Source organism: Monopterus albus, unplaced genomic scaffold, assembly GCF_001952655.1.
Source record: "Monopterus albus unplaced genomic scaffold, M_albus_1.0 scaffold389.1, whole genome shotgun sequence".
Classification (NCBI taxonomy): domain Eukaryota; kingdom Metazoa; phylum Chordata; class Actinopteri; order Synbranchiformes; family Synbranchidae; genus Monopterus; species Monopterus albus.
In genome coordinates this window covers 210,988-224,863 of record NW_018128269.1, presented here as the reverse complement: position 1 = coordinate 224,863, position 13,876 = coordinate 210,988, and the positions used below count along the sequence as shown (strand labels likewise).

The following is a 13,876-nucleotide window of genomic DNA, read 5'->3' as shown; positions in this document are numbered from 1 at the left end:
CACCTATGGTCCAGTGTACAATTTTTACAATGTGATGTGGATCTCTTTTCTTGTTTTGGCCATTGTGCCTTTATTTGACAGTCACAATGAAGAGAGAAGCAGGAAAAAGTGGGAGTGACACATGCAACAAAGGTCAGCAGGTGAGAGTCAAACATGGGTGTTAATGCTGTTAAGGTGAAATTTGAAGCCTCCAGTGCACAGAGAATATATTTTACAAACATAGATCCTATATATTGTTTTATTTGTTATGAATGAGAAAGAGTAAATGTAATTTTAAGAATTTTTAAGATAATTTAACTTTTGTGTGTAAAAAAAAACACCTATTACATATTATTATTCATATACAGTATCTGAAAACAGGAGGTGATCTATGTTTTCTTTAAGTGTTAGTACAATAACAGTAGCTGTGGCACACACACACAGACAAAACTGTGTCCCCAGTGAATAATCTGCTTAGTTTGTTTGGAATGCAGTGTGTGCTAAATGTCACCTCAGCAATCAGCAGTTTGTTATAAGGACCTCTTAAATAAACTCAGCTGTGTCACTTTCATGGTTTATTACCCATTGTATGAAAAGACAGCAATAACAATCACCAGTGTCATTAGATAAAGTGCACTTCAAATAAGCAGTGTCAAAATCTGCTAATACTAAAACTACTACTCACTACTAAAACTGCCCTGCCCCTGAGAAACAGGCCTATAACAACATGACCAGTTAATTCACATCATAATCTGTAATGCACATGATTCACAAGCCAGAGATTCAATAATGCACACAGTGACCCAATAATTATACATAGATACATAGGTGTGTTAACAACGGAATGTAAACAACACTTTGGCTCACACATATAACAAAGCATGCTGCTGTACAATTACAATATTCTGACAAAAACACTAATCTCCAAAAGGTGTCAGGTGAGAAATTATCCAATAATGACTAAATTACTGGCAAATATCTATATATATCACATTATGGAAGGGTTTAATTTGGAATCAGAGACTTCTGCTTCCACTCACAGGACCCTTGGTGTAAGCTCATCTACCTTCAGCAACCTGACAAGGTAGGCCTGTGTGTATAGAATGAGGAAATGTTGTGGTTGCACATTGTCAGGAGTTGCTTATTGCAGAAACCGTAAGACGCATCATCTGCCAAAGTTGACATTCAAATTCAACATTTGGGGAAATACACTTGTTCATTTTCTTGCGAAGAGTTAGATCAAATGACTGATTACTGCTGACTGTATTCTAAATATGAAGCTACAGCCAGCAGCCAGTTAGCTTAGCCTAGCACAAAGACTGGAGAAAGGGAGAAACAGATAAGTCTCTCTGAAAGTTATAAAATCCAACTACTAACACCACTAATGCTTAATAATTGATATGTTATGTTATCTCTTGTTTATACAAAATTAATGTGTAAAAATGATACATTAAGCTAAGCCAATTTAGCTGTGTTACCACAGAGCCACACCACACGTTTCCCTTTGTTTCTAGTCTTTGAGTAAAGCTAGACTAACTGACTGCGAGTGTTCTTTGTCTTACTGTATCTCATCAAGAATGTGAATGAGCATATTTTCTAAAATGTCAAATTATTCCTTGTTCTCTTTACTGTTCCAATAACATCAGACTGCATCATTAAAGATCTATCTTGCAGTGTATATAAAAGGGTAGAATTTCTATAAAGTGCAATGACAGCAAGACAATTCCTGACAAACAAGTCTGAGGCAGGTTTCTAGATTAGAGTGTAATCTAAAATTTTTACAGTTTTTTAAAACATACTAAACACATTAGACAAAAATATTTTAACATGATGAAAATCTTTTCAGCATGGAAAAATCACAGTGCCTACTTGGAAATCCTCTGTGGGAACGGCTGGGACTGAGAGATTTGGCAGTGTTGGCAGGAGTTAGGCCAAGATGAACGGCATAATGCCAGGAAGGCAGATAGATAGCAGGGGGGAAGATAGATGGAGAGGAGGGTAAAAAGGAGGGCTACTGTACAGCAGATGAGAAGAGACAGTGACAGTATCACATCAGTTACTATATATATTTCTGACCAGTTTCTTTGATGAAGATGTTTAAAATGCATTAACGTTCCCTTTATATTTGGATATTGTTCTCTGGATTAGTGAGTAACACTAATCTATACAGGACATTAAAAATATGATTGTCCAATTCACCTAGACATGATTCATGATAAATGTAATATTAAGAATATAATCACAGCATATAAACACACTTAGTAAATGCAGTTTACCTGAATTTACACATTATATTGTATGACCAGCACATGGTGCCTCTTGAAGATGTGCATTCAATTTAAAATATTATATCTATGTGTCACACGTCTACACATACTCTCAGTGCTGTCAGCATTAGTCTAAGAAAAACTTTTCAATTTCCACTCTCCTCACTACCTCAACATTCCCTCACAGATCTGTGGCAGTGATGTGCAATTTCGCGTTCTTTTGTTTTCTCCTACAGTCTATGTGCCTCTCTTGTTCCAGAACTTTCCATCAGCAGCCAGCCTCTGGTTTAGCAGACAGAGTTGCCGAAGGAAGCCGTCGTTGGGTCCGATTTCTCTTTTCTGCCGCACCATGGCCAGAGCAGTGTGGACATCCATGTTTTGGCGAAGCATTAGGTAGGCTATGACTAAAGTTGGCGAGCGACTGTACCCTTCCCTGCAATGAACGTACACTCTACCTGCAGGAAAAAGTCAAATGTTTCAGTTCAATCAAAATCACAGCAGTGGTGTCTGCAGGGAAATGGAAGTAAATCCCCACCAAAACATTTGAGGGTGCACAAGCCACACTTCCAAGTGCTAATCAGTTCGCACCTCAGCATCTGAGAGTGTAAAGGTGCATATTTATAAGTTCACAATCACATTTGACAGCATAATCCCAGCCATGCATGCGCTTATTTTTGTATCAGCATGCACAGATTTCTTCACTTGGTTTTGTGTGAAAGTCTGTCAGTGCCAAAAGTTTTGACAGAGCACGAAACAGGTTTCAAGTGCTATTCAGTTTGCAAGTCAGAATCTGTGACTGTGCAGGCGTGAATCTGTAAGAGCAGAGTCGTCTGAGAGCGATGGAGGATCTGTGTGCTCTCAAATTGTGACTTGCAAATTGAATAGCACTAATGTGTTTTGTGTAGTTACAAACCTTTTGGTCCCAGCAGACTTTCACACAAAACCCAGTGGAGAAATCTAAGAATGCAGACTCACAAACGAGAGCACACACGGCCAGGATCATGCTCTCAAATCTAACTCGGCACAAAAATCAGTTTACACACTCTCACATGCTGAGTTGCAAACTGAAAAGCACTTGAAATATGGTTTGTGTGCCCTCAAATGTTATGGCGGGGATATACTTCCACACCGGGGCAGCTGGCCCGGTGTTGCCCCCATGCACCCTGGGCGTCTGGCATATTAAAGCTGCATTAATTCATTTTTGTCTGCTTGGGAGCAGTGGAAAAAGCTGTATAAACAACACTGTACAGTTATGGCTAACATTTTAGCAAACCAGTGCCTATTTACAGACTCTGATGAAAATTAGCATTCATCAAGAAACAAAATGAAGGCATTTTGTGACCTAATATTCACACTCCTTTCATTTAAGTTTCAGTTTCCACCAGCTCTAGTTCTTTAGCTGCCAAATGCTGCGATGTTTAGTAGCTAACTTTATCTGTTTGGTATTAGCCTGACAGCGTACATCGGGTTTTCATTATTATTTAATGTCAGCTCTAATGTAGAGCAAGTGAATAAACTGAGATGAACAAAATGCAATATACATTTTTTTTTAGATTTTTCCACATTATTTTTCCATATCTTTTCCATATGAACTTAAAAGGTGATGCCCATAATGTAGGTAAATTTCCCATTTACACACCCAACCAAGGGTGTAGTTTTGCATATGGATGATAGGGACATGTTCTTCCCGATGTTTGAGCAAACCTGTGTGCATTATTTAATGGAGTAAAGTCATATTAGATCATTACGATGTGCCTGGCTGAGTGAAAGGGAGGGGGTGATCTAAAGCTGATGTTACGTGCAAATGTCACGGAGGAAGCGACAGCTGTCGTTATAATGCTGGACTTCGGTAAAGTTGGAAAGATATTCAAATACAAATGACGCCTCTTTTGTTTTGTTGTAATGTAGACAGCAAGCTGCGAGCTTATATTTTATCAAAATGAGCCATCCTCTTCTCCAAACAAATATCACTGATGTGCAGCAGCTGTGAGACGAGTGCACAGGGACCGTCTACAAAGTGCAACACTGAAAAGAGATAGGCTTATAATAACTTTACTCTTACTCACTGTAGTGTTACCAAAATCACTTCACACAGTGATGGTCATCTGCTGATTGTACTACAACACTTACTTTGGAAAATATATGCTTTTGTATAATTTTGGTGAATTTTTATTGGGAAAAATAGTCAGTAACTTCACTGTTAGACAGTAGTGTCACTCATCATTATGGATAGGCTAATGAATTATTTTGTATGTTGGAAGCAGCATCAGGCAAAAGAAACAGAGGAGGCTTTCTGACTTTTTGGAGTATACATCACTTTTCCAGTCTGGACATTAGCATTAGCATGCACTAAATACGGTATCTTTCCTGCACAATATGCCAAAATATCCCTAGCAGTATTTGAAATAATAAGATATGGGTTCAAACCTATAGCTTTTAAAAGTCACCATCAGATTTTTAGTTTAATTTTTGAAAATGTTTCTTGAGACTGTTTGAAATCTTCAGCATGTATTTGGTTTCTAGAATGTATTAAAAAAAAAATCAGAGCACACACTTCTGTCAACAACCCCACATTTAACTTCATTTCAGCTCTGTTATCCTCTGACCTTTTCCATGTTTGTATGCCAGCGCCTTCTCGATAAAGTCCGCTGCCTCTTCAAAGTAAATGCTGATGTCGAAGTGGTCGGTGTCACTGGCTGGTATTCCATGATACGTGATGCTTGTGCCAGCGTAGAACTCAGCATTGGTGTTGACATGCATGAAGGAGTTTCCCTCAGCTGCATTCAGGATGTGGGTGATGCCCAGACGCTTCAGACGCAGCACGTTCGTCGCCACAAACCTGCATTATTGTTAGGTAAGCAAAAGAAATACTATAAAGCCTGTTTCACAGATGCCTGACTCCCTGGACCTATTAACAAGTATTTGTGGAATTTGCTAAATTCTCTTCTTCAGTGGTGTGAACAACAGAATTTGTTGTTTAACTGGACACAGACCCAGAGTCCACCTGTCAAGGTGTCTGAAGGGGTTTTAGAGGAGAAAAAGGCAGGGTGATTACAACTAAACCTTTATTATTTAACTATTTAAGATGATGTTCGTACATGTCTTGAAGTGAAAAATTATTTTAATTCCCTTAAATATCTGAAATTGACAGAAAATGGCATTTAATTTTTTTATGGCTGTAAAAGTAGTATCATGGTGATATAGTATTGCATTTCTATAAAGGTAAAGGACTTGCAAGAGACAGATTTTTAAGAAAATGGTTAAAGCTGATGCAGCAGATGTTGAATCTTTCAGTCCTGCATAAGGATTATTTTCATAAACTGTGTTCACACATCACCTGCTGAAGTGACCCAAATCTGTTTTTTGTTTTTTTTTACTCAAAGGGCCTCAGATTAGATTTTTTCATAGTTGTGTGAACAAATCACAAACACCTCTGCCATGCACAAATTAAAATAGCTTTTTTTTGTTGAAAACAGTAGTTTGTGCTTTAAATCTACAAATGGCTAGCTGTTTATTTCTAATATACTAATCTTTGTGAAAACTGGCTGTTGTATATGGAGAAAAAAGAACAATTAGTATCCTATATTTATGCTAAATGAATACATTATACAGTATGTCTCACCCCACGGTAGCAGGGACACGGAGGTGTCAGCAGTGTTAACTGCTGAAGAGAAAATCTAGAGCATGCCTCTCTGGATATTTTAATTCAACAGGGACCTGATGGGTTAAACACATGCTATTTTCAGCTCCTCCATTCCCTCATCTTCTGCCTCAGCTCTGTTTTTTAATCTTCCTCCACCTCTTCAAAATTAAACATGGTGCAGCTGACACAGCACCCGTGTCTTCAGTTCCCTGTATGTCTCTATTTCTACACGGTCACTGTCAAACTGGGAAATATAACCCAAACTAACAATACTAAATTCCCCTGTGAAATATTACATTAGCTAACAAAGCATATAAATAGGGTAGATATAATGAGCTTTCTGTAACACCTCTATTCTAGAATGTACTATAGGATCCTATCATTTTCACACGCACAGACGCGCCTACTAAAGGAATAAATAGCCTGGTAACCTTGCTCGGTGTCCTATAGGATCCATGTATCGTCACAGTAATAAAATCTAATTAAGCATTTAGAGGGATAGGAGGTGAATAATCAGGCATTTGTTATCGTCCACAGGAAAGGGATTCAGAATCTGTGTGGCTTGTTGACGCTGCGGGAGCTGGAGGTCTCATGTAACCTAAAACATCCCTACTGGGACTAAATGGGGTGTTGTGCTGTTTACAAATGTTTTTTTTTTTTAAAAAGACTACAATAATGACTCACGCATTGCCGACGTAAATCCTCGGGTAAACCTCATGGAAGTGTTTTGTGGGCCAGCTGTAAAAACCGTTTCCGTCCGTTAACAGGTCGTTGAGTTGCTGGAGAGACACCTCGAAGCTCGACATGTCCCGTCGGTCCAGAGCCGCTGTCTTCACCTGCTGGGGGGGTTTGTTCTTCATGCTGACGACCGAGTGAGTGGCTCCAGTAAACAAACCCGGGGGGGAATAAAGCGGTGAATGTGGCGGACAGGTGTCGGTTTACCGGGCTCCTCCAGCGCGGCTCACCGAGCTGCGTGGTTGTGTGCACGCCACAGCTGACTGGCACCTCGACAGCGCCACCTACTCTCCGCTTATTGCACTGCCTGTTGTCACGTTGGGCCAGACATCCTATTTATAGCCTTAGCCTTGTTTGAAGCTCACTTTCAAATGTGTGAAACCTTTATTTTTGTTATGAAAGCAAAAACCTGTGATTAAAAAAAAATCCCCAGTAAACCAGATCTATCTTAAAAATCCCTTCATTTATCTATAGGCATATAAACGTTCACATCTTCAGTGGTAGAAAGTCAATAAGCAACCTAAATTACAGTTTTAAGTATCTGTACTTTACTTGAGTGTTTCCATTTTCTGCTATACTTCCCCACAGTTCAAAGGCAAATGTGGTACTTTTACTCCACTAGGCCTACGTTATTTGGTAACCTTAGTTAATTTTCTGAATCAGATTAATAAAACTAAATACAGTATAATCATAAGACTTTATTGATCCCCAGTGGGAAACTACCTGGCAGTATGTAAAGTCATTCAAAGCCTAAGTAGTGGTGGTAGAAGTATACTCAGATCCTTTACTGTGCTATAAATGTGCACTCTGATGACTATTCCTTTAAGAATAAATTGGAGAAATTTCAGATCAGTTTTGCCAGGAAATTGGCTTAAATTCAACAACACAATATGTTGTTTGTAACCTGAGGATATTTGTCTGTGCCTTCCGTAACCAAATCAATGTTGGGATTATAAATCAGCAGTGGCCATGGTTAAGCAAAATCAGTATTGACTGTAAGTTGAGGAGGGGAATAATGATCTACCCATGACTTTTCTATACATGACTTTACCTGACTTCCTCTTTTGTGACCAATGGACTAGAGTCTTTTTTTTTGTTTGTTTGTTTGTTTTTTTTTACCTAAATGTGAATAAATGTTGAAATTGGGGAATTTGCTGAAACAGGTGTTGGGCTTGTTTATTTTGGGACGACAGTATTGCTGAATTGAGCTTCAGAAAAAAAACACAAAGGACTGAACTGTGCAAGATATGATTTTATTTATACATAGAGAGGTTTTAGAGAAATATTGATAGGCTTTGCATTCACAATGCATTTCAGAAAGTGTAATTAAATCTAAAGTGCAAATGCTGCAACTTTTCATTAGACGAGAATTAGCTAGGAAGAGAAGGTTATTCACCATTGGAGCCCTATATTACTGTGTCAAAACTGACTTGAAAAGAAACTGGTGGCACTGATTACACATTTCATGTCCCAGCACATGCTGCCTGCAAATACAGAGCTCCTCTGGCAACTTGGCTTTGAGGGGATGCTGCTTGAATACATGTAGAAGGAGAACATGAGGAAGAGTCACAGGACAGATGCCACCTCAGCTCGTGGTACATTTATAATGACAGAACAGCTGGAATCATCTGGGGAAGGGTATGAGGCATACTTTGTCCTCCAAGGACCCATTACCAAGACTGACCTACTGCTCTCTAAACTGTCTGAAATGTCTTAACCTTTTTTAACCTCTGACCTATATGTCAAGATTGAAGCTGTTTTTAAAGTAATTTTGCCCCTTCAACACATTTACAAGGCTGGATCCATATTTTGCACATTATGCCCTAGGTTGTAATAATTTACTCATTGCAGTCAATGTTCCCTGCACTGTGGTGGCTACAAGGGGTCACATAAAAAAAACAAAAAATATTATTTTTCTGTGTGTGCCATGTAATTCCTCCTTATCTTCACCTTCTGAAAGCTTATAATACCTGCTACTTAATACCTACTAAGGATATTAGCTCAGATAGTAGATTCCTAGTATGTGCTAATCTACTGTATACTTAGTAGGCAATACATAAACTTCCCCTCAGAATCAAGCTGACTGCCTCACTCTTTAGCACATCTCAGGTTGCAGCTTTGCTGCCCGGCAGCGTAGGACTTTCAAGAAGCTGTCAATCTTATGGGAATCTCGTCGGAAGCAGGACAACAGGAAATGGAAGTTGGTCAGTTTGGAAATCCTATCCTGGCCGATGTCATTGCCTCCGCTGTAGGGTAGTAAGGAGACGGTCTGAGCTGCCGGACCCATCTAGGAGAGTGGGGAGGCAGGGAACATGGAACGGAGAGTTGGAAAAGAAAGGATATGTGTATTAAATGCACAATTTTAAATGGGCACAAAGCAAAATGTGGCCCCAAGCTTTTTGACCCAAACTTGCACACCTTGCCAGATAGGATATCTAGGCCGTCTCCCAGGCTCTTGGAGTTCTCCTGCAGCTCCTGAATCTTGTTTGATATGCTGCTTTGAGCTGGGTGAGGCAGTGTGTTAACAGAGGTGGACAGGACTAGCAGGGGGTCCACCCAGGATTTGAGCAGTGAGCGAGCCAATGACAACAGGTCTGACTCCTGGAGGACAAGTCAAACAGATATTACAAAGCAAAGATGTAGGAATTCCAAAATTTTGCCAGCAGAGTTCGGGAAATGGACAGAATTTACTAAAGACCAACTGAAATTAAAATGCCTTTCTCCTTATTAGCAGTGCATTCAGGTCATATCCATTCATTTAGTATTCAATTAAAATGTAAAGAAAAAAGTACTGTTTACTTGCAGCATAGTTTATTATTTGAATTTTGTTTGAATTATGATGCTGTTAATCCAAACAGGTTGGAATCATATAAAACACTTTAAATGTCCTTGTTTCAGTTGGCATTCAACAAAATTTACAGTGAATATGTTTTGCTGCATAGTGCCTGAATGTCTATACATATGGCACTCACTTTAATACTCCTTTAGAACTTAGTGTTCACTTTAATGTGTTGGTGAAAGCTGAGGTAGATCATTTTTGTAGATCACATTTTGTAGAAAATTAAGTCACGTTTTGATATTACAATGATTTGATAATGCAAAAATAAAATAATCTGAATTATTCTTTTGGAGGCAGGAATGTTGCACTGACAGAGAAAATGAGAACTGGGAAGTAGACTGGAAAGGAAAAGTGAGGAGAGACAAATGAAAGTAAAAGAGAAATGAGAATCAAAAGAGATGCAGTGACTTACTGACACTTGAAGAGCTTGCTCCTTGTCGTTGGGCGTCTGTAGAGAGGAGGTGTGGCACATTGAGGGGCGGGGCATGATCATCCAGCCTATAGGGGGGAAATGAGAGTCCTGGCAGGGAACAGAGGAAATTTATTATATTGTAATATACTACAGAGTGCGTACAATGGGTCACCACTTCCTGCCACTGTGCAAAAGTGAGGCCAAAATATCATGAATACAAAACTGGCTATCTTGCTTTTGTGATGCAACTAGATTCTGGAGCCATGCTATCAGGCTACTAATCAAAGCTGTGACTCATAGGAAGTACATCCCTTCTTATCATCAAATAACTTATTAAAAGCAGACAAATGACCACACAAATCAGTGTAAGTATATCTACCAAAAATAACAGCACTCACCTTTAGGAAAATATGCATTATATTTGTAATTTTAATTTGTAGTTTTGCTCCTGTCCCATCTGTTACCATGGAGGGGGCAGGGTTTATGACCTATGCTGCAACCAGCCACCAGGCAGAGATTGCCTCGCAATGGCTTCAACTTTGAAATTCATTGCCTCTACATCTTTGCCAGCTGGACTCTATTGTACAGGTCAAATCACAGCTCAGAACACATCGGTTTAAATTAGCATACTCATCTTAACACGATTACAATCATGTCATTAATTTTAACCTTGCCCTTTGTTTCTTTGTTTTAATTGGTGTTTGTGTTAGGGTGATTTTCACTTTTAGATAGGAATGAATAATTAGTTAGGGTTTTTATTATATAGCATACATAAGTTTATATATTTTAATCTCACAGTTGTGTTTATGTTTATTTAGTTACATATCTATATATCGCCCTATGTGTTCACTGAATCATTGGTCAGTATATTGTGTAAGCCAACTGGAGCACTGTTTAAAATCAGGGAGACTGGTTCACTAAAACACTAAAATTTATTAGATTTACAGCCTAGCAAAGAGGGTCCACAGTTATTTTATTACCACCACTTGGCTAATAGGCCGGGGGAGTTATAGTTTACTGGGATTCTTGGAATAGTTGGAACAGAGATTAGATCTGAGCCCAGGAAGAGGAAAACAACTTCAAAGGCAGGGCAATATACACACACACAGGCAGAGCAGTATATTGGAACAGGAAAGCAATGTCTAAAATGTAGCAGTTCCTTAGAAACAAAGGAAGACATACTGTAAGTGTCTATGTAGGAGTTAAGACAGGGCAGGTATTCCTCCCTTTTTAGGGCGCTGTCTACGGCCATTTGAGCAGAGAGGATGATTGGAGGATGGATGGATTGAAGGACCAATCTTGGGAGAATTAAGTTTAAACTACAATTGCTCCCCAACAGTTTGGACCAATCATCACATTTTTTTCATATAAATGTTGTATACCGCGAAGTTGAAGTTAGTCTTTTCTGTTTATCCTAAACAGTCAAGAACCATGTGCACATGCTAATTTTGATACATTAATGCATAATAAATTTCACACTGTGAAATATCATTATATTTAGTCTTTTTTTTTCAATTTACGAGAACACGTTTCAACATTTGCTCTGTAAGGTGTCCTTGGGTGATTGAAAGGCCCCAATAAATGTAATATTAATTATTATTATTATTGTTATTGTTGCTGTTATTGTTATTATCATTACTGTGTAAATCCTTTGGCATGGTCTATCCAAAGTTTAACCAAATCTAAATCTGAGAAAATTCCCAGTTTTGTCCAAGTGGTAACCTTCAAGGCTGAGAAATGAAGCCAGTGTGGCAGTTTTACACCACGCAGTTCCTTGAACAGCCACTTGAGGCTGGCTCCAAAGGGGAGTCAGTCCCCATAGAATTCTGTGTCCCATCTTTACAGCAGAAATAAACGTGTTTACAGCCTGGTTAGAATAAATAAACAGCTTTGGTCTCCATAGCTAATTAGTCCATCCATGACAACTGTAAGGGGGTGAATTTTTATATAACTCTTCTGTTTAAAATTATGTTGAAACTAAAAGTTATGTTTTTAAAAAGGGCGCTTTGAGTGATAAGCCACAGGTGGCTGGCTACTAGTTGTCTCCATGCAGTTCGGTTAAGTCAGTCAGGAAGCTGAGACATGAAGCACTTTAACAGGAGGTTCAACAGATTGTATGTTTGTAGTTGAGGATGCCCTCAGACAACGCAAACACACACGCATACAGTAAAAACAAGCACTGACCAGCTCTTGAGTGAGTGTTGTGCTGAGAGAGTGCAGTTTGTCAGAGCGTTGAGAGGCTCGATCAAGCAGCTCGGTGATGGGGACGGCATTACACGCTGCCACCATACACAACACTGTGGAGCATGGAGAAAGTGTCAGAGAAGAGATTTATTTATTTCATTCAAATAGGAAGTGGCTGGAGCTGTAGAGTTCAGTGTTAATTCTCATTTGGTCCAGCAATGCTAGCACCTTTTTTACATTACAAGGTGTTAACATATACCTTGACTGCAAAATAAGTCAGACTACCAGCAAGTATAAAAAATTTCCAAGCTGATATCAATGCAGCATTATATTTCAAAGACTGTGACCTCGGTATTTACCAAGTACAACATTTTATAGGTGGAGAATGAACTTGTCACAGCTCTCTGACGGACCAACTATGCCATGCTGACACAATCTTTAAATGACATCTTGGCACTTTCTACAGAATCGTCTTGTTACTTACTAGCAGGTATACATGCTAATATCACTATAATGTATCTGTGGTGATCTAATATCACCTGATTTAACAGTCCAGATGATTCATCAGTTCTGCTCTAGGAAGTAAACAATGTTGGAAAAGAATTCAGCATTCTAATTCTATAATAATAATATTCAATATTTTTCAGTAAAACATTAGGTGTAAAGACTTGTGCACAACCAGTTTTTCAATATACTTTAAAAATAGTCTGTATATTTTAGAATAATACCATTGTATAGATCCGAGACAAAGAAATGCAAATCATTTCTAACATTGCTATTATTTTGAAAGATAACCCAGATAAAAATGGCAATAGTTTCACCTGTCATGAAGAGTTTGCTTCCACTGGTTCTTCTGTGAGCCATCTCTCTTCTTGTGCTACCCGTTGGTTAGTTTTCACTTCTTTTTCTCTTTGCTGCCTCTTCCCCACACTCTGTTTTGTCTCCATTTTATACTTCCTTGGCACCAATACTTTGCTTATGAAGCAGCGGGATGAGGGTGGGCTAATTGTTTGGAACTTGTTTGGTCTGGTTCACAATGAGAAACATGATCTCAGAGGTTTGAATGAATGCAGCAAGATAGAGTCACAGGTTGATTACTACTTGTGTGTGTAGAAAGGAGGTGTTGGTGTTGGTGTGATGGTGGGGGAGTTCAGAAAGGTGGTGGGGGTGGTGGTGGTGGGGGGGGGGTGCAGGTATTACTCTCGTTGTGGGGATGTAAATCTGTTTTCACACTCACAATGTGGGGACTCAACATCCTTATAGGGACAGAAAGCAAGTCCTCAAAATGTAAATCATTATACTGTATATCATAGAGATGCGCTGGTTTAAGGTTAGGGGGACTGCTTCTATCTCGATGGTTTCCCCTGCATTGTCTAATGACCTAAAATGGTTTGGGATAGAGAGGCAAAGGCAATGCGCTGGCCGGCACGTCATTCAGATTCCCTGATACATTATGGCACGTCATTAGTTGATAAGGTTTTCTGGGGGCCATAAACAGGCGTTGGATCAAAACAAAGAACTCAAATGGTTAAGGTTAGGTGAAGTCTCCAGGAAGTGAATGTAAGTCAATGTAATGTCCCCTGAAATGATGGAAACATAACGTGTGCATCCTTCAAGATCTTAATTAGGTAGATGAATTTAACACTGATGTTTTAAATGTTTGTGTGACGTGTCTTCATTCATTATTGCATCACTTGAAGATTAAATCACTGATGTCCATGTAAGTCCACAGCTCACCTGAGATGAGAGTCTTGAGATGAGACAGGTTTTCCCACTAACATGAACAGAAAATCTCAACATGGGCTTTACTGTTACAG

General features: G+C 39.0%; 2 protein-coding genes across 2 annotated transcripts; both read right to left on the bottom strand.

Annotated features, from left to right (window-relative positions):
* Positions 1 to 541: 541 nt before the first annotated feature.
* On the bottom strand, positions 542 to 6,933 carry LOC109951452 (dual specificity protein phosphatase 3-like). Its single transcript, XM_020585968.1, has 3 exons — positions 6,574 to 6,933; positions 4,853 to 5,085; positions 542 to 2,701 (listed from the first exon to the last, which is right to left on the bottom strand). The coding sequence occupies exons 1-3, from the start codon at positions 6,747 to 6,749 to the stop codon at positions 2,484 to 2,486; spliced, it is 627 nt and encodes a 208-aa protein (XP_020441624.1). The 5' UTR covers positions 6,750 to 6,933; the 3' UTR covers positions 542 to 2,483.
* Positions 6,934 to 7,856: 923 nt separating this feature from the next.
* Positions 7,857 to 12,979, bottom strand: prl (prolactin). The gene is made up of 5 exons (XM_020585974.1): positions 12,881 to 12,979; positions 12,060 to 12,172; positions 9,876 to 9,983; positions 9,043 to 9,225; positions 7,857 to 8,911 (listed from the first exon to the last, which is right to left on the bottom strand). Exons 1-5 carry the CDS (start codon positions 12,921 to 12,923, stop codon positions 8,720 to 8,722), a joined length of 639 nt encoding a protein of 212 aa, XP_020441630.1. The 5' UTR covers positions 12,924 to 12,979; the 3' UTR covers positions 7,857 to 8,719.
* Between the last annotated feature and the right edge of the window lie 897 nt (positions 12,980 to 13,876).

Coding starts and splice junctions, on each gene's coding strand:
- prl (XM_020585974.1), bottom strand. CDS start 12,923: ATGGCTCACAGAAGAACCAGTGGAAGCAAACTCTTCATGACAG. Junction 12,173..12,880: donor AAGCAAACTCTTCATGACAG/GTGAAACTATTG, acceptor CATGCTCCACAG/TGTTGTGTATGGTGGCAGCG. Junction 9,226..9,875: donor AGCAAGCTCTTCAAGTGTCA/GTAAGTCACTGC, acceptor CTTGTCCTCCAG/GAGTCAGACCTGTTGTCATT.
- LOC109951452 (XM_020585968.1), bottom strand. CDS start 6,749: ATGAAGAACAAACCCCCCCAGCAGGTGAAGACAGCGGCTCTGGACCGA. Junction 5,086..6,573: donor AGGATTTACGTCGGCAATGC/GTGAGTCATTAT, acceptor ACAATAATGCAG/GTTTGTGGCGACGAACGTGC. Junction 2,702..4,852: donor GGCATACAAACATGGAAAAG/GTCAGAGGATAA, acceptor TTTTTCCTGCAG/GTAGAGTGTACGTTCATTGC.